Source organism: Megascapheus bottae, chromosome 1, assembly GCF_031878675.1.
Source record: "Megascapheus bottae isolate mThoBot1 chromosome 1, mThoBot2.hap1, whole genome shotgun sequence".
NCBI lineage: Eukaryota > Metazoa > Chordata > Mammalia > Rodentia > Geomyidae > Megascapheus > Megascapheus bottae.
This window is the reverse complement of record NC_143509.1, coordinates 1,354,564-1,372,767: the sequence shown is the minus strand read 5'-3', so window position 1 is coordinate 1,372,767 and position 18,204 is coordinate 1,354,564. Positions and strand designations below refer to the sequence as shown.

At 51.7% G+C, this 18,204-nt stretch overlaps 2 protein-coding genes across 2 annotated transcripts; one reads left to right on the top strand and one right to left on the bottom strand.

Annotated features, from left to right (window-relative positions):
- The first annotated feature begins 4,188 nt into the window (after positions 1 to 4,188).
- Positions 4,189 to 5,237, top strand: LOC150067857 (olfactory receptor 10H1-like). The gene has a single exon (XM_090326241.1). It carries the CDS (start codon positions 4,198 to 4,200, stop codon positions 5,143 to 5,145), a length of 948 nt encoding a protein of 315 aa, XP_090182367.1. The 5' UTR covers positions 4,189 to 4,197; the 3' UTR covers positions 5,146 to 5,237.
- Positions 5,238 to 7,893: 2,656 nt separating this feature from the next.
- Positions 7,894 to 14,751, bottom strand: LOC150067856 (olfactory receptor 10H1-like). Its single transcript, XM_090328669.1, has 3 exons — positions 14,683 to 14,751; positions 13,122 to 13,227; positions 7,894 to 8,915 (listed from the first exon to the last, which is right to left on the bottom strand). The coding sequence occupies exons 1-3, from the start codon at positions 14,749 to 14,751 to the stop codon at positions 7,894 to 7,896; spliced, it is 1,197 nt and encodes a 398-aa protein (XP_090184795.1).
- Between the last annotated feature and the right edge of the window lie 3,453 nt (positions 14,752 to 18,204).

Here is an 18,204-nt window from a genome sequence, read left to right as displayed (position 1 = left end):
TTATTTTAATCATTATAGTATTCATTTATTATCATTAATGATTTAATTATTAATAAGTATTGTATGTATATGTGTTTGTGTGTATGCCCATCCTGGGGCTTGAACTCAGGGCCTGAGTTCTGTCCCTGAGCTTTTCTGTGCAATATTCGTGCTCTACCTTGAGCCTCAGCTCCACTTTTCTAGCTTTTTTATGTTAACTGGAGGTAAGAGTCTCAGGAACTTTCCTGCCTAGGCTGCCTTTGAACTGTGATCCTCACATCTCAGCCTCTTGGATAGCTGGGATTATACTTATAAGCTACTATCGCCTACCTAGCCTATGATTTCTTTCATTTTTTTAAGCCTGTTTAACAATAGATGTGATTGTATAAGAGCCTCAGGGAGTGTGAGGCAGCTGGGAGAGAGGCAGAAGGCTGGCAGCAGTCGGGATGCAGGCCTCCCTCTACACAGAGCCCCCATGGCCCATTTGAAAGATGGTTTTGAAAAGCTTCTCAGGCCCTGGAGAAACTCAGGTAATTGACTCAGCCCTGGTAAGTGGGAAGGGACCAAAAGTAAGGACACAGGCTCCCCAAGGATACCCCAGCCCTGCCAGGATCCCCGGGATGGTCCCCTAACACCCCAGGAGCACACACCCAGCAGGACCAAACCCAGAGCTGCTGGCAGTGGGCAGGAAGCAAGGAAGAGATTAAAAGATGGAAGCCTGACTCCTTCAAGCCTCCAGTCAAGTGTGCCCAGACTGTTCAGGAACCTTAAACTGTGCTCTCTCAAGGCAGGGAGGCATAAATTGGGGCAGGGCTGGGAGCCCCAATTAGTGTGACTTTCCAGAGTCCACCTGACCTCCAGTCCGAGGCCAGATCTTCGAAACTAGTAGCTACCTGCAACTCAGAAAAGCCACCTCTCTATCCAGCTTGTAGAACATTCTAGCAGACAGACCCGAGGGTCTTTCGGAGAGTGTGAAGAATCTCTAAAAGACTTGAATCATCTTGGGGGCTCGTCTGCTATGGTGTGAGGTAAGTTCTCTGCACAGGTGAGAAAAAGCAGATACGGAGGGGAAAATTGCGTGTGTGTGTGTGTGTGTGTGTGTGTGTGTGTGTGTGTGTGTGTGCATGCGCGCGCGCGTGCGTGTGCACATGGTCCATTATCGGGACTTGAACTCAGGGACACTCAAGGTTGGCACTGCAGCGCTGGAGTCATAAGCACATGTCTGGAATTTTGCTGCTTACTTGGAGCTAAGATTCTTGTGGATTTTCCTGCCCCAGTTGCTTTTCAGCCTAGGTCCTCAGATGTCTCAGCCTCCTGAGCAGCTGGGATGACAGGCGAGAGCCAGCACTACAGGGCGATGTCTCTGTGCTTTTCACCTGGCCAGCGGGAGACCAGTAGAAAAATTGGGACGTGGCAGATGGAAGAGAGAGGTCAGGAAACCAAGAATCCATCTTCCATAGGGCTGTGAAAAAGTGAGGAAGGCACAGAGAGGCCACAGGAGGTCCACAGGGAAGAGTTCCAGCCAGAAGCCCGGGGCTCACACGTGTTATCCTGCCGCTAGGGAGGCTGAGATCCTAGGATTGAGGTTCAAAGCCAGCAGAGGCAGGAAAATTTTTATAACACTCTGATCGCCAATGAAACACTAAAAGCCAGAAGGGGGACTGTGGCTCAAGTGCTAGAGGAAGTCACCTTGAACAAGAACCTCACAAAGGCTCTGTCCCTGAGTTTTTTTTTTTCAGTCCTGGGCTTGAACTCAGGGCCTGAGCACTGTCCTTGGACTTTCTCAAAATTAGAGCTCTGCCACTGGAGCCACAGCACCACTTCTGGCTTTTTCTGTGTATATGGTACTGAGGGAATTTAACCTGGATTTTAGTGCATGCTAGGCAAGCACTCCACCATTAGGCCAAACTCCCGACCTTGTCCCTGAGATTTTTTTGTGTGTGCTGAGTTCAAACCCAGCACAAAAATAAGGGATGTCAAATAAATAAATAAATAAATAGGAAGTGGCACTGTGGTTCCAGGGGTAGGGCGGTAGCCTTGAGCTGAAGAGCTCAGGGACAGTGCCCAGGCCCAGAGTTCAAGCCCCACAACAGACAATAAATAAAATAAATATATATAGAGATATATATATAAATAAATAAAAGATCCAACTGGATCATTCCAGAGTGTTTTAATTTCTGTTTGGATTCCACATGCAAATGAAAGCCTGAGCTTTGTTTTCTGGGCCTAGAGAACTGGGTGCTTTCTATACCCTCTGCGGTGGTGAAGTGCTGGGGGCCGAGTAACACCGTGTCTAATAACTTTCTGCTGAGACGAAGCACAAGATTTTGTGCCCTGCCACTTGCGCCTTGCCTTGTCTCAGCAATTGGTTACAAATGTGTTATTGTTGATCACTCTCTCCTGGGACCTAGAGTGAGGGTATATTAGCTGGAGGGACTTCTTCAGGTGGGGGTTTTTGGAGAGAGATTTTCCTGCCTTGATGAAGCCGCGTGGCGTCTCTGTTCGTGCTCCGGGGAAGGAAGGCTGAGTGCGGGAGGACAGTGGGTCTCTCCTCTCGCGGCTTGGACTGGTCAGGGTGTGTTTTTCCCATCCCTCCAACTAGTCGAGAGGGACTGGGGACGAAGGACCCCGACAGTGAAGGAGGAAACAGAGTTGTTAGATGGGAACATTCAGTTAGGAAAACCAATTTTTCAGATCTATCCTATGGCAGGGGACTCATGGCAGGAAATTTGGCCTCTGTGAGACTTGCCTCAGTTGTCTCCCCAGCCCTTCTCCCCCATCCCCTCCTCTGTCTCCCCTTGTCTCTATCTCTCAGTTTCGTTGTCTCGCCATCTTCCATCCCCATTTCCATCCTCCTTCCCCCACTCGTTTTGTCTCTTCTTCTTCCTCCTCCTCATCTTCTTCCTTCTTCCTCTTCTTCCTTCCTCCTCCTCTTCCTCCCCCTATGTTTCCTCTTCCTCATTCTTTTCTTCCCCCTTCTCTCTTGATCCTCTGCTTTCTTCCTTCTTCTGTTCTTCTATGTCCTCCTCCTACTCTTGTTCCTTCCTCCTCCTTCACCAATTCCTCTTCTTGTTCCTCTTCCTTCTCCCTCTCTTCTCCTTCCCTCCTCCTTCTCCTCTTCCTCCTTCTCCTCCTCCTCCTCCTCCTCCTCCTCCTCCTCCTCCTCCTCCTCCTTCTTCATTGTGTGGCTTGGACTCTGGGCCTGGGCACTGTCCCTGAGCTCTTCAGCTCAAGGCTACCGCCCTACCCCTGGAGCCTCAGCCCCACTTCCTGTTTTCTACTGGTTAACTGGAGATGAGACTCTCTCAGTTCACAGTCTTCAGTGCCAGGGCTGGCTTTGAACCACCATCCTCAGACCTCAGGCTCCTGAGTAGCACCACACCAGGCTCTTTGTCCTTTTCTTCCCCCTTTTTCTCTTCTTCCACTTTCTCCTTTTAATTTCTTTGTCAGTCCTGGGGCTTGAACTCAGGGCCTAAGCACAGTCCTTGGGTTTTTTCAAGGTGACTACTATGCTACTTGAGCCACAGCACCACTTCAGCTTTTTCTCTGTATGTGGAACCAAGGAATCAAACCCAGGGCTTCACACATGCTAGGCAAGCACTCTACCTCTAGGCCACGCTCCCACCCCACGTCCAGCTCTTTTGCTGGTTAATTAGAGATAAGAATCTCAGAATTGTCTGCCTGGGTTGACTCTGAGTCACAAACCTCAGATCTCAGATTACAGGCCTGAGAAATGGATGCCTTGTTTCACCAATTTCTTTTCTTCTTCTTCTTCTTTTTTTTTTTTTTCTTATTGACAGCTGTGGGGCTTGAACTTGGGGCCTGGGTGCTGTCCTTGGTCGCTTGCTCAAGGTGATTGCTCTACCATGTTGAGCCACAGGGCCTCTTCTGGTTCTCTGATGATCAATTGCCCAGCCTGGCTCTGAACCGTGATACTCAAATCTCAGCCTCCTGAGTGTCCAGATGACAGGCCCGGGCTACCGGTGCCCGGGTGAGCGATTTTATCTAGGTGCCTTGTAAGATTCTCAGCGTATGTCCACAGCATTCCAGAAGGGTGGCTAATAATGAGACCAGTAATAATGGTGACCATAATACCAATGGCCCCATTCTTCCATCACAGCCTTGCCATCCCCGTGGGGACTGAATGAAGGCCAGCTGACTTCTCTCATCAGCAGCTGCTCACCCCTTCTTGTCACCCCCTGACCCGGCCCCGGTTCCATGCAGGCTACCAATGGCTCTTCGGTGACCGAGTTCATCCTGGTGGGCTTCTCGGCCTTCCCCGGGCTGCAGCCCGTCTTCTTCCTGCTCTTCCTGCTCATGTACCTCTCCACCGTGCTAGGCAACCTGCTCATCATGGCCACCGTGGGCCTGGAGCGCAGCCTCCACGCGCCCATGTACCTCTTCCTGTGCGCCCTGTCCCTCTCCGAGCTCCTCTACACCGTGGCCATCGTCCCTCGCCTGCTGGCCGACCTGCTGGCCACCCGCCACGCCATCGCCCTGCCGGCCTGCGCCTGCCAGATGCTCTTCTCCTTCGCCTTCGGCTTCACCCACTCCTTCCTGCTCACCGCCATGGGCTATGACCGCTACGTGGCCATCTGCCGCCCGCTGCGCTACCGCGTCCTCATGGCCCCCCGGGGCTGCGCCTGCCTGCTGGGCTGCTCCTGGGCCGGGGGCTGCGTCATGGGGCTGGTGGTGACCTCGGCCATCTTCCACCTTCCCTTCTGTGGCCCCAACAGGATCCACCACTTCTTCTGCCACGTGCCGCCGCTGCTGCAGCTGGCCTGCGGGCCCCGCGTCCTGCTGGTGGCCAGGGCCACGGGCCTGCTGTGCATCGCTGCCCTGCTGAGCTGCTGCCTCCTCATCCTCCTGTCCTACGCCCTCATCGCGGCGGCCATCGTGAGGATCCCCTCGGCTGAGGGCCGCCACAAGGCCTTCTCCACCTGCGCCTCCCACCTCACCGTGGTGGTGGTGCACTATGGCTTTGCCTCTGTCATCTACCTCAAGCCCCACGGCCCCCCGTCTCTGGAGGGGGACTCGCTCATGGGCGTCACCTACACCGTCCTCACGCCCTTCCTCAGCCCCATCATCTTCAGCCTCAGGAACAAGGAGCTCAAGGCGGCCATGAGGAAGACGTTCCTCAGCAGACTCCACCCAGAAAAACTGTAAAGAGCCAGAATGCTTCCACCTGCTCACCTGCTCCCTCTCCAAGCAGTGCTCTGTGACGTTGCCCGCTAACCACGCTTGTCCCCATCCTTATTTTGTCTCTTTTGTTGTTTGTATTTTTTCTTTTTTGCCAGTCCTGGGCTTGAGCTCAGAGCCTGAGCACTGTCCTTGGGCTTTCTCAAGGCTAGAGCTCTACCACTTGAGCCTCAGCACCGTTCTGGCTTCTTCTGTGTATGTGGTACTGAGGAAACCTAGGTCTTCCACATGCTAAGCAAGCACTCTACCGGTAGGCCATGCTCTCTGCCCTGCACAGCCAGGTTTTTGGTGCTTCGTTGCAAAGAAGAGCCATCTCACAGGTTGTTTTCTGCATGGGCTGTGAGGCTCAGCTCTCAGCTTTCCCCAGTAGCTGAGATAATAGGCGGGAGACACCAGTGCCTGATCTTCATCGTCTCCTCCTTAAAATCCAGTCATGGACGATTCCAAACCACGCAGTCCCACGGTGCAATGGGGAAATGGCAGGCTCCCCTTCCACTGGGCAGGCCCCAAGGTGGAGCCCTCAGATCATAAAACCCACAAACTACATAGTAATGAAAAACACTCTGAATTGTATTCCTTTGATCTATGCAATAAAAGTTACAAAGACCTATTGCTCTAGGCAACAGTCTGCCTCTTCCATGTCCCGTGATCATATCTCTATCACTGTTATTGTTATTATTGTTGTTACTATTTGGTGCATCATGGCATTTGAACTCAGGTCTCTGAGCTCTGTTTGCTCAAGGCTAGCATTCTACCACTTGGATCCACAGTTCTGCTTGTAGTTCTCTCTGTGATTCATTGGAGAGAGTCCACGGACTTCCTTGCCTGGAGCTGAACTTTCTACCATAATCCTCAGATCTCAGCCTCCAGAGTACCTGGGATTACAGGTGAGAGGCCTTGGCACCAGCGTAGGCTGTGTTAATTATTCTAACTCACCTACAGATAATGCCAGTGCAAGTGGGTAGTGGATCTGCTTCTGGGCAAAATCCTATGTGATTATAGGTAAGAGCATCCTTGGATTTGGGAATTGCTATCATCATGGCACTACTTGGCTCTGATTAGCTCAGAGGCCTTGAAATGCAAGCCTGGCTATCTCCATGCCTACAACCTACCTGCAGAGATGTCTGCCTAATCACCCACCTCTCTGGGCTCAGTCTTGGGGACACCAAGGGATGCACCCCTAAGGAACACTTCCCTGGAATGGCACACAGCCAGGAATGCAGGGCTAGGAGACTTGCATTGTGGAGAAGTTGGCTCAAGGCAGGGGAAGGGGGTGCCTTGGGAGAAGCTTGGCTGCGAGGAGAATGGGAACCAGTGAGTGGTATATAGGTTATGACCCCAAAATTCTGTCTGGGTTTAGACTGAACGTTCACATTTATTCCTGTTCTGTGTCACCAGAAAAAGAAAGAAAGGAAGAAATGATCGCTTCTATTCTTGGTCTTTAGAGACAAAAGAAAAAGAAATATTTCCCCTTCAGGGAGAAGACAGAGCAGGTGAAAAAAACACCTTAGGCACCCAATTTAAGTGGTCACTAAACATTCAGGAATCAAAATAAATAATACGCAATGCAGTTTATTGAAAATTCTTTACTTCCTTACAAATTATATATATATATATATGAAGTACATATATATACTTCATTTAATGAAGTATAGTGTGATCATGTAATGCATATAAAAATCAAAATTATTAGTCTTATTGTGTGTGTACTGTGTGGTATTAGGGTGAGAACTCAAGGTCTGGCTGCTATTCCTGAGCTTTTTCCCTTAAGGCTGAACCACCTGAACCACAGTTCCACTTACAGCGTTTTTCTGCCTAGGTTGCCTTTGAACTCTGATTCTTAGATTTTGGCATCTTGGGTGGCTGGGATTACAGGCCAGAGCTATCACTCCAGGTTTTTCCGTCTTTTCCTGATTTTCACATGTAATCTACATTTCATCAACTAAACAAGAACACATTGGCTTTTCCTCTGTGTCTGTGGGGAATCCACATTCACATTCCTTGTAAAGGAAATTCCAGGCACAAGAGAAACATCTACTTCCCTGGGGCTAGCGATGTGGCTTAGTGGTAGGGTGCTTGCCTAGCATACATGAAGCCCTGGGTTTGATTCCTCGGAACCACATACAGGAAAAAAGCCAGAAGCGGCTCTGTGGCTCAAGTGGCAGAGCTCTAGCCTGGAGGGGAAAAGCTCAGATGCTGCAACCCCGGGGCATGCTCCTTAACCAGGAGTCAGGCAGTCACAGAGCACTGAGGTTTGGGGTGCCAGGCTACGGTCAGGTTCAGTTCCCGGGCTCCACTCATCAGGGATTTAATTCTTCCTGTGTATGAAGTAAGGTACAGACTTCACCATGTAACAATATTTTGTACAGAAGTGGTAGAGGACATCCTGGTGCTGGGGAGGAGAGGCAAACAGGAAACAGCTGCCAACTTGCTCTAAACCTCAGTCTACCTGCACACAGTGCAGGGTGGAGTTACCCACACGCAGGACAGAAACCTGAGTTCCCTGTAAACCAGGACAGAAGGTTTCCCCGCCCCCCACCCCGGGAAACACTGCACTCTCACAGTACGCAGGGGGAAGGCCCCCCAAACTCCCAATCCTTCCGGGGTCTCACACTCAGGGACAGCACCTGGGCCCTGAGTTCAAGCCCCAACACTAGCACCTACAAATGAGCGTCCCTTCCCAGGGGAGCTGCCGGTGTCTCCCTGCCAGCGTCCTCAGGCCTGGCTGGGACTGAGTCTGCTGAGGAACGTCTTCCTCATGGCCGCCTTGAGCTCCTCGTTCCTGAGGCTGAAGATGATGGGGCTGAGGAAGGGCGTGAGGACGGTGTAGGTGACGCCCATGAGCGAGTCCCCCTCCAGAGACGGGGGGCCGTGGGGCTTGAGGTAGATGACAGAGGCAAAGCCATAGTGCACCACCACCACGGTGAGGTGGGAGGCGCAGGTGGAGAAGGCCTTGTGGCGGCCCTCAGCCGAGGGGATCCTCACGATGGCCGCCGCGATGAGGGCGTAGGACAGGAGGATGAGGAGGCAGCAGCTCAGCAGGGCAGCGATGCACAGCAGGCCCGTGGCCCTGGCCACCAGCAGGACGCGGGGCCCGCAGGCCAGCTGCAGCAGCGGCGGCACGTGGCAGAAGAAGTGGTGGATCCTGTTGGGGCCACAGAAGGGAAGGTGGAAGATGGCCGAGGTCACCACCAGCCCCATGACGCAGCCCCCGGCCCAGGAGCAGCCCAGCAGGCAGGCGCAGCCCCGGGGGGCCATGAGGACGCGGTAGCGCAGCGGGCGGCAGATGGCCACGTAGCGGTCATAGCCCATGGCGGTGAGCAGGAAGGAGTGGGTGAAGCCGAAGGCGAAGGAGAAGAGCATCTGGCAGGCGCAGGCCGGCAGGGCGATGGCGTGGCGGGTGGCCAGCAGGTCGGCCAGCAGGCGAGGGACGATGGCCACGGTGTAGAGGAGCTCGGAGAGGGACAGGGCGCACAGGAAGAGGTACATGGGCGCGTGGAGGCTGCGCTCCAGGCCCACGGTGGCCATGATGAGCAGGTTGCCTAGCACGGTGGAGAGGTACATGAGCAGGAAGAGCAGGAAGAAGACGGGCTGCAGCCCGGGGAAGGCCGAGAAGCCCACCAGGATGAACTGGGGCAGGGAAGTGGAGTTGGGTTCCAGCGTGGCGGCCCTGTTGGATGGAGAGGACAGAGATGCCGGGGACACTCCGGCACCTGTGAGGGCCGTGCCTACTTCATCTGCAAGTGGATGGGAAAGGAACCATGGTACCAGGCCTGGGTCTTGAACTCAGGGCCTAGGCGCTGTTTCTCAGCTTCCCTCCCCCCACGCACACTGGTTCTCCACCACCCGAACCACAGCTCCACTCCTGGCTTTCTGGTGGTGAACTGGAAATAAGAATTTTCAAGCCAGTCATCCTAGCTACTCAGGAGGAGATCTGACTCTCGATTCCAATCTTGCCTGGGCACTAAAGACTTTGTGATTCTTATCTCCAATTAATCCCTAGAAAGCAGGAAGTAGCCTTGTGCCTCAAGGGGTAGGGCAGTAGCCCGGAGCTGAAGAGCTCAGGGACAGGGTCCAGGCCTAGAGTTCAAGCCCCAGGATGGGCAAAAATAACAATAAAAAATATTTTTTTAAATTAATTGGGAGACAATGGGGGAAGGTAACATTGTCCAAAAAGAAATATACTCTTTACCTAACTTAGGTAACCGCTGCCCCTCTGTATATCACCTTTATAATCACAATTTTTTTTAAAAAAAAAGACGCTAGAGGCAAGTTCAGGCTTTGGTATTGAAATTGGAGAGAGAGAAACTGAGTGAGAGGAGGCTGGAGCTTGCAGTCTTAGCTGTTTTGCAGGCCGGCATGGGAAATCATTTTTCAAGGCCAGCCTGAGCAAAATAGTTTACAAGATAGGCTGGGAATGTGGCCTAGTGGGTAGCGTGCTTGCCTAGCATGCAGGAAGCCCTGGGTACCACATATACAGAAAAAGCCAACAGTGGCACTGTGGCTTCAGTGGTAAAGTGCGAACCTTGAGAAAGCCCGAGGCCCTGAGTTCCAGCCCCAGTACTAGCAAAAAAAAGAAACAAAGGTTGCAAGATAAACCAAGAAAAATGAAAAATGACAGATCTATTGTCTCATATGTTTGATCTAATCAACCCCAAGATCGCTGCTGGCTCATGCCTGCTATCCTAGCCACTCAGGAGGCTGAGATCTGAGGACGGTGGTTCAAAGCTAGCCCAGGTAGGAAAGTCCATGAGATTCTTATTGCCAATGAACAAACAAAAAGACAGAAGTGGCCGGGAGTTTGGCCTAGTGGTTAAAGTGCTTGCCTAGCATGCATGGAGACCCGGGTTCGATTCCTTGGAACCACATACATAGAAAAAAGCCGGAAGTGGTGCTGAGGCTCAAGTGGTAGAGCTCTAACCTTGAGAAAGTCCAAGGACAGTGCTCAGGCCCTGAGCTCAAGACCAGGACTGGCAAAAAAAAAAAAAAAAAAAAAGACAGAAGTGAAGCTGTGGCTCAAAGTGGTAGACTGTTAGCCTTGAGCTGAAGAGCTCAGGGACAGCACCCAGGACCTGAGTTCAAGCCCTGGGACTGGCAAAAAGAAATAAAAATAAAATAGACCAAGACTCTAGGCATTCAGTTGAGACCAAAGCAGGCTCAGGGGAAGAGCCTTAAGGTATAATACCTCTATGTCTTTAACCACAGGAAACAGCTTTTATCAAAATGATTCCAGGGAATGGAGACAAGGCCTGTTTGTTTCCTTTGTGTATCTATCCAGAGAGGGGGAGAGGGGGCCCAAAGTGGAGGGACGAAGGGTGGTACTCCCTAGACAGCATGCTGAAGATAAAGTATACAACTTGTAGGCAGAGATGGGGGGAACCAGCAAAAGAGAGTTAGGGAAAGAGTGTGGCCTATTGGTAGAGTGTTTACCTACCATGCACAAAGACCCGGGTTCGATTCCTCGGTACCACATACATAGAAAAAGCCGGAAGTGGTGCTGTGGCTCAAGTGGTAGAGCTTTGGCCTTGAGAAAACCCAAGGACAGTGCTTATGCCCTGAGTTCAAATCCCAGGACTGGCCAAAAAAAGAAAAAAATGTACTTTTTACCTGATTTATCTATATGTGTGTGTGTGTGCACGTGCACACACACATACACACACACATACACACACATACGCGTGCATGCACGTGCCAGTCTTGGGGCTTGAACATAGGGCCTGGGTGCTATCCCTGAGCTTTGATCAAGGCTAGGGCTCTACCATTTAAGCCACAGCCCTAGTTCTGACTTTTTGGTGTGCTTTGAACCACAATCCAATCTCAGCCTCTTGAGTAGCTAGGACGACAGACTTGAGTTTTGATGGGTCGTGGGGCTTGAAGTCTGGTCCTGAGCTCTTCAGCTCAAGGCTACCGCCCTACCCCTGAGGCACAGCGCCACTTCCCCTTTTCTTCTGGTTAACTGGAGATAAGAGTCTCTAGGTCGTTAGTGCCCCAGCTGGCTTTGAACAGGGATCCTCAGATCTCAGCTAGGATGATAGGTGTGAGCCACCATGCCTGGCCCACCTTTCTTTATCATTAAAACAAACAAACAAAAAAGGTAAGATGGAAGTGGCCATCCTCTGTTCCGTTGCGGATAAAGGGGCCAGTGGCCACACGAAGAGAGCCAGCCTCACCTGCAGCCACAGAATCTGAGCAGGAAGAAAGTGTTGCCACAGGGGAGGGCTGGTGGTCAAGGACAGTCCCTGGAGGAGGGGATCCCCACAAGCAAGAGTGGGAAGGAAAATGGGGTGAGTGGAGGCCATGAAGTTCCAGGCCAGATTAGGAAGGGAATATTTGACATGAGCACAAAACACAGGAAGCATGTTTCGGAGGCCTGGAGGCCTGCGGGGCTCCAGTGGTAGAGGGCTGTGGGCCCTGAGTTCAAACCCCATCTGACTGAATATGAAGGTGATCCCAGCCGAGGCTCACTGGTGACTCACACCGGTACACCAGTAATCCTAACTACTCAGGAGGCTGAAATCTGAGGATCCAAGTTCAAAGCCAGCTCAGGCAGGAAAGTCTCCCATGAAGCACCAAAAAAAAAAGCCAGAAGAGCAGCGACTCAAGAGGTAAAGTGAGTGAAAAAGCTCAAGGACAACTCCCAGACCCTGCGTTCAAGCTCCAGGACGAGCACACACACACACACACACACACACCTCGCAGTCACACTGGAGACAGACCCCTCTGCAGGATGACAGCCAATCTCGCCCTTCTATCCTCCCAGAAACCTGGTGTGGAGACCACTGTCCACCTCCAGGGCTCCGGGCACCATGACCAGAGCCCCAGCCGGAGCCAGGACAAGCCCTACCACCAGAGCTGGGCTGCAGGCTGGGCGCCCTCACTCCCTGCCACCCCGCACCTTCTGCCTCAGGGCCTACCTGGGCTGCCGTCTCCCCAGTCCTTGCCCCCTGGCTGGTCCAGTCTTCTCAGCGCCTCCCTGAGAAGGACAGGCACCTCTCCCCTCCTCACTCACCTCTGGGGAGCCCCACAGCTTTACCTCTGCAGCTGGGGCTCTTCCCAGGGGTTCCCTGAGCCCCCCAGGGGCCTCGCATGCAGCAGGAGGGAGTCAGGCCTGGCCAAGCCAGGGGGGTGCCAGGGGACTAAGTTTCCCCCACTCTCCACCTCCCAAGTATCAATCTAAACTCTTGCTACCCAGCTATTATCTATCATCGCTACTATCAATTAACTATCAGTCACCTATCATCTATCCTTTATCCAAAGTGGCTTTACTTTATTATCTGTGGATCTGTCATCTGTCTGAGGATCTATCATCTAATTATCTACCATCAATCGTATTTATCTAATGATCATTCTTATTATCATGTATTTTTCTTTCTTCCTTCCTTCCATTCCTTGTTCCCTCCTTTCTCTTTCTTTCTTTCTTTCTTTCTTTCTTTCTTTCTTTCTTTCTTTCTTTCTTTCTTTCTTTCTTTCTGCTACTCCTGTGGCTTGCACTCAGGGCCTGGGCACTGTCCCTGAGCTTTTGCTCAAGGCTAGCACTCTACCACTTGAGCCACAGTGCCACGGATGATGAATTGGAGATAAGCGGCTCACCGACTTTCCTGTAAGAGGATAGCTTTGAACCACAATCCCCAGATCTCAGCCCTCTGAAGAGCTCGCATGAACAGGCCTGAAGCACAGCGCCTGACTTCTCTGTCCCTTCCTAATCTTCCTCCTTCCCTCCCTCCTCCCTCTCCATTTTCTTTTCCCCTCTCCTTCTTCCTGGAATCCACTTCCCTCACTCCTGTCACCCATCTGGGCTCCATTCTTCCTTTAGTGGCCTGCCAGGAAAATGTCCTGATCTGTCCCCACTCTGGCCTTCCAGGACAGGTGGAGCGGGAGGCAGGCTGGCATCTCATGGTGTAAGCATGTGGGGGAGATAGAAGAAGGGGAGATCAGGACCCCACTTCCAGGAGAGCTTTTCTGGCCCCGGGTTGGCAGCTGCAGGGAGCTGGAGCCGGCCTTGCCCCCTCTGGTCCCCGGCAGGCCTGAGGCTTGGCCTCCACTGCCTTCCTGTGATAACCAAGGACACCAGAGAAAGAACCTGCTCCCCGCCAGCACTCAAGCCCATCATCCCAGATCTCAGGAGGCTGAGATCCGATCATCACAGTTCAAAGGCAATCAGGGCCAGGAGTGGGGCCTAGTGCTAGAGTGCTGGCCTCACACGCATGAAACCCTGGGTTTGATTCCTCAGTACGACATTCACAGAAAAAGCCAGAAATGGTGCTGTGGCTCAAGTGGTAGGGCTCTAGCCAAGGACAGTGCTCAGACCCTGAGGCCAAGCCCAGAACTGGCAAAAATAATAATAATAATAATAATAAGGAAAGGAGGGAAAAAAAGGCAACCAGGGCAGGGAAGTCTGAGAGACTCTTATCTCCCAGGAAAGGCTCACGTGCTAGATAGAGCTCTGGAGTGATAAGCTCTGAAAGGTGTGGCCTGACCCAGGGCCCAAGTGAAAGTCTCAGGACTGGAACAGAGCAAAAGGAAAAGAAAGGATGATGGAGAGGAAGGAAGGAGAGAAGGAAGGAGGGAGGAAGGGAGGGATGAGTCAGCTAGGAGCAGAAGGCTCTCAGTGCAGGGTACTTGGGCACAAAATGACCAGAGACTTTTTTTTTTTTTTTTTTTTTGCCAGTCCTGGGCTTGAGCTCAGGGCCTGAGCACTGTCCTTGGACTTTCTCAAGGCTAGAGCTCTACCACTTGAGCCTCAGCACCACTTCTGGCTTTTTTCTATGTATGTGGTACCGAGGAATCAAACCCGGTCTTTATGCATGCTAGGCAAGCACTCTACCAGTAGGTCAAACTCTCAGCCTGACCAGAGACTCTTATCTCCAGTTAAACTCTAGAAACCTGGAAGTGGGACTTGACTCGAGGGTAGGGCGGTAGCCTTGAACTGAAGACTTCAGGGACAGCGCCCAGGCCAGAATTCAAGCCCCATGACTGACCAAAAAAAAAGAAAGAAAAAGAAAGAACTGAGAATCACAACTCATGAACAGCAGGATGAAAGAAGTCAGGAGGGCTCAGAAAGGGGAGTTATCTGGGACACCAGTTGTCCACAGTCCTTGTGGGAGGGTTTCAGCCATCTCCTTCCGCTCTGAGTTTATGGATGTCCTTTATTAGCATGACAAAGACCATCTTTGCAGTCCCACAAGAATCTGGCTTCCCAAACTCTGGATCTGGGCAGGACTTTGGAAAGTCCTGAAGCAGTTACAGTCACGAGAAGGGGACCCAGTGGCCCTCCCCTGTCATCCCAGCTACTCTGGTGGCTGAGATCTGAGAGCATGATGGTTCAAAGCCAGGCCAGCCTGGGAAGTCCTTGAGACTCATCTCAAATGAACCAACCGCCCCCCCACCCCCGCCTAAAAAAACAAAATAAAAAGCAAGAATGGTGTGTGGCTGCAGTGGTAAGAGCCAGCGTTGAGCACAGAAGCTCAGGGACAGCACCTAGGCTGAGAGTTCAAGTCCCAGCACCTGTACAGGCTCGTACACGAAAGTGCTCTGACAATTCTTGTTCTCCCTCCCCCACTCAGGCTGGGCCATATTTTCCGCCCCAGGAAGCACCTTGGATTAGCAAAACCTGTAGCTGGAATTCCTCCCTGAATTATCCCTGCCCTGGGGAGGGTAGCCTCCCCCTCCCACAAGCTTCCTGGCTCCAGCCTTGTCTACAAGCCAATCAGTCAGGGTCGGGGCGGGGCATACAAGTTGCTCAAGTCGGTAACTGGAGCTAGGCTTTCTCATTTTCCCTGCCCATTCCGGGACTGCAGGCGTGCGCTGGCTGTCCTGGCTCGGGTGTTGGGTTTGCTGATCTCTCGGGAGGCAATGCGCTGATTCTGGAGTGGGGAACACCTGGACCTCAGAAGCCAGCCATGGTGAGTGTATGGAGACCAGGGATCTGAGGCACATGGGGACCGTGATGGCCTCCTGGGCCTCCCCAAGTCAGTCCGGGGAGGCTGCCACAGAGTGGGCCTGAGCAGGCCTCTTCCGCCCTCAGGGGGAGTCCTCCAGGAGGAAGAGCCAGTTGGATCACTTTGCATCCCTGCCTAGAGGGAGACCTCCTCAGCCAGGGCCCTGTCTCCCCAAGGCAAGGAAGGACTTGGGGGGATTCTGGCTCTGATAGTCTCTAAGTATGGCCTCTTGGGAGAGGGGTGCAGGTGTGTCTGCTGGGGACTGGAGCGGGCTGCTAGGGTTGGCCTCTTTCTAATGGAAATTGATATGGTCCTGGACTGTTCCTAATGCCTAAAAGAAAAGGGGGGGAAAGGAGCAAGTTGAGTCAGATAGTAGTGGTCCAGCCGCTCGGCGGCTGAGAGCTGAGGATCCAAAGTTCAAAGTCAGAGCTGTAGCTCAACAGCAGAGTGCCCGGCGTGAGTGAAAAAGCCTCAGCCTCGTGTTCAAGCCCCAGGATGGAGAGACTCACACCCACAAATGCTAATCGTTGGGAGCCTGATTTTATTGAAAACCTCACACCAAATTCCACTGAGTTTTCCCCTGGAGACTGAAGTGTAGACTGGAGCAGGCCTGGGGGTTGAATGAAGGACAGACTTGCCTGGAGGTAGAAGAGAAATTTAAAAGAAATTTAAGTCCCCTTCTCTGTTTTTGGAAATGGTTTTGTTTCTATTACCCGTAGTTAAATCCTTCAAAGAACTAAAGAGTCCAAGAGTTTTGTAATTGGTTAACTGCTTGAGGGTGGGAACTGGGCTTAATGGGTGGGTGGTTCTTTGCCTGGGGCTTGTTAACCACAATTGAATTGGAGGAGGTGGGGGGGAGGGGGAGCTGATTTGATTTTTATTCTCCCTGGGGTGCTCTTCAGCAGTCTGGTGGCCTTTGCCTGTCTCCCTCTTAAGAGGCTAAGCTCTGAGGATCACCCTGGTTCAAAGCCAGCCTGGGTAGGAAAGTCTGTGAGACTCTTACCTCCAATAAACCACCAGAAAGGCAGAAGTGGAGATGTGGCTCAAATGGTAGAATCTTGAGTGGAAAAAAATTCAGGAACAGTGCTCAGGCCCTGAGATCAACCCCAGGACAGTACCAAAAAAAAAAGAAAAAAGCTGGGCATCAGCTGCTAATATCTGTAAAGCCAGCCCCGTGCACAAAAAATGTCAGGGAGTCTTATTTCCAATTCCCCTGAACATCTGAAGTAGTGAGGCTCTGTCTACCTCCCAGCTTGGCAGCCTGGAGCTGGAGAGTGAGCTCGGGAAGAGCGTCCAGGCCCAGAGTTTAAGTACTAGGACTGACAACGGAGATGGTAGTACTAATTTATTGTAGGTTGTGATGTTTAATGGTATTAATACATTGATAAATGCAATTAAGTACGGAGGATCAACTTTAGTTTTCATGGAAGTTGTAGACACTGAAGGTCATATTTTCACAAAACGTTTAGCAGGATAGATGAGAGAAAAGCACGCACATCTGAATCTTCCTTCATGAAGTTATTTCAACCTCTCCCTTTGTTTTGGTTGATTGTGGGGCTTGAACTATGGGCCTGGGCGCTGTCTCTGAGTTCTTTAGCTCAAGGCTACCATCCTACCCCTTGAGCCACAGCTCCATTTCCAGCTTTCTAGTGGATAATTGGAGATAAGAATCTCACAGACTTTTTAGTGCTTGGACTCACTTGGAACTGTGATCACCAGATCTCAGCCTCCTTAGTAGCTAGGATTACAGGCCTGAGACACCATGCTGGTTCTTTTTTTTTTTTGCCAGTCCTGGGCTTGAGCCCAGGGCCTGAGCACTGTCCTTGGGCTTTCTCAAGGCTAGCTACCACTTGAGCCTCAGCACCATTCTGGCTTTTTTCTATGTATGTGGTACCGAGGAATTGAACCCGGGTCTTCGTGCATGTAAGGCAAGCACTCTACCACTAGGCCAAACTCCTGGCCCCCCAATGTCTCATTTTTAAACACATGCTCGTAATGGGACCTGGCACTTGTACACGTGTGTGTGCGCGTGTGCGCGTGCATGGGTGTGTGTGCAGGGGGAATGACTTGAGCTCAGGGCTTGGGTTTTGTTTCTGAACTTTTTTTTTTTTTTTCAAATGGGTCATGGGGCTTGAACTTGGCCTGGTCCCTGTCCCTGAGCTCTTCAGCTCCAGGCTACTGCCCCACCCTTGAGCCAAGCCCCATTTCCCATTTTCTAGCGATTAATTGGAATTAAGGCTCTGGTCCTTTTGTGCCTGGGCTGGCTTTGAACCTTGATCCTCATATCTCAGCCTTCTGAGGAGCTAGGATTACAAGCATGAGCCACCTGCCTGGCTGTCTTTTTGTGGGGGGGGGGCAGTCGTGGGGCTTGAACTCTGTTGAGCTTTCCTCAAGGTTAGAGCTCTGCCACTTGAGCCACAGCACCATTTCCGGATTTTTCTAGGTATGTGGTACCTAGGAATTGAATCCAGGTCTTCGTGCCTTCTAGGCAAGCACAGGAGCAGTAGCCAAACTCCCGGCCCCATTGTTTTCTGAACTTTTTCACCCAAGGCTGACAATCTACCAATCAAGCCACAGCCCCACTTCTGGCTTTTTGGAAATAAAAAGTCTCTACCAGGGCTCACATCTGTAATCCTACATACTAAGGAGTCTGAGATCTTAAGATCATGGTTCAAGCCAGCTCAAAAAAGGAAGTCTGTAACACTCTTTTGTGGGGCTTGAACTCTGGGCCTGGATGTTGTCCCTGAGCTCTTCACCTCAAGGCTACCACCTAAACCTGGAGTCACAGCACCACTTCCGCTTTTCTAGTGATTAATTGGAGATAAGATTATCATGTTTAGTGCCTGGGCTGGCTTTGAACCACAATCCTCAGATCTCAGCAACCTGACTAGCTGCCATTGTTACAAGCGTGAGCCAGGTGTGAGCCACCCAGCTTTCCAGAGCCTTCAAGCTGACCATTCTTGTGATTTCAGGGTGAAGTGACCTTGGAGGATGTGGCAGTGACCTTCACTGCAGAGGAATGGACTCTGCTGGACCCGTCACAGAAGAAGCTCTACAAAGAGGTGATGTTGGAGACGATCTGGAACTT

Coding starts and splice junctions, on each gene's coding strand:
- LOC150067856 (XM_090328669.1), bottom strand. CDS start 14,751: ATGGCCCAGCCTGAGTGGGGGAGGGAGAACAAGAATTGTCAGAGCACT. Junction 13,228..14,682: donor TCGTGTACGAGCCTGTACAG/GTGCTGGGACTT, acceptor TGGTTATCACAG/GAAGGCAGTGGAGGCCAAGC. Junction 8,916..13,121: donor CCAGAAAAGCTCTCCTGGAA/GTGGGGTCCTGA, acceptor ATCCACTTGCAG/ATGAAGTAGGCACGGCCCTC.
- LOC150067857 (XM_090326241.1), top strand. CDS start 4,198: ATGCAGGCTACCAATGGCTCTTCGGTGACCGAGTTCATCCTGGTGGGC.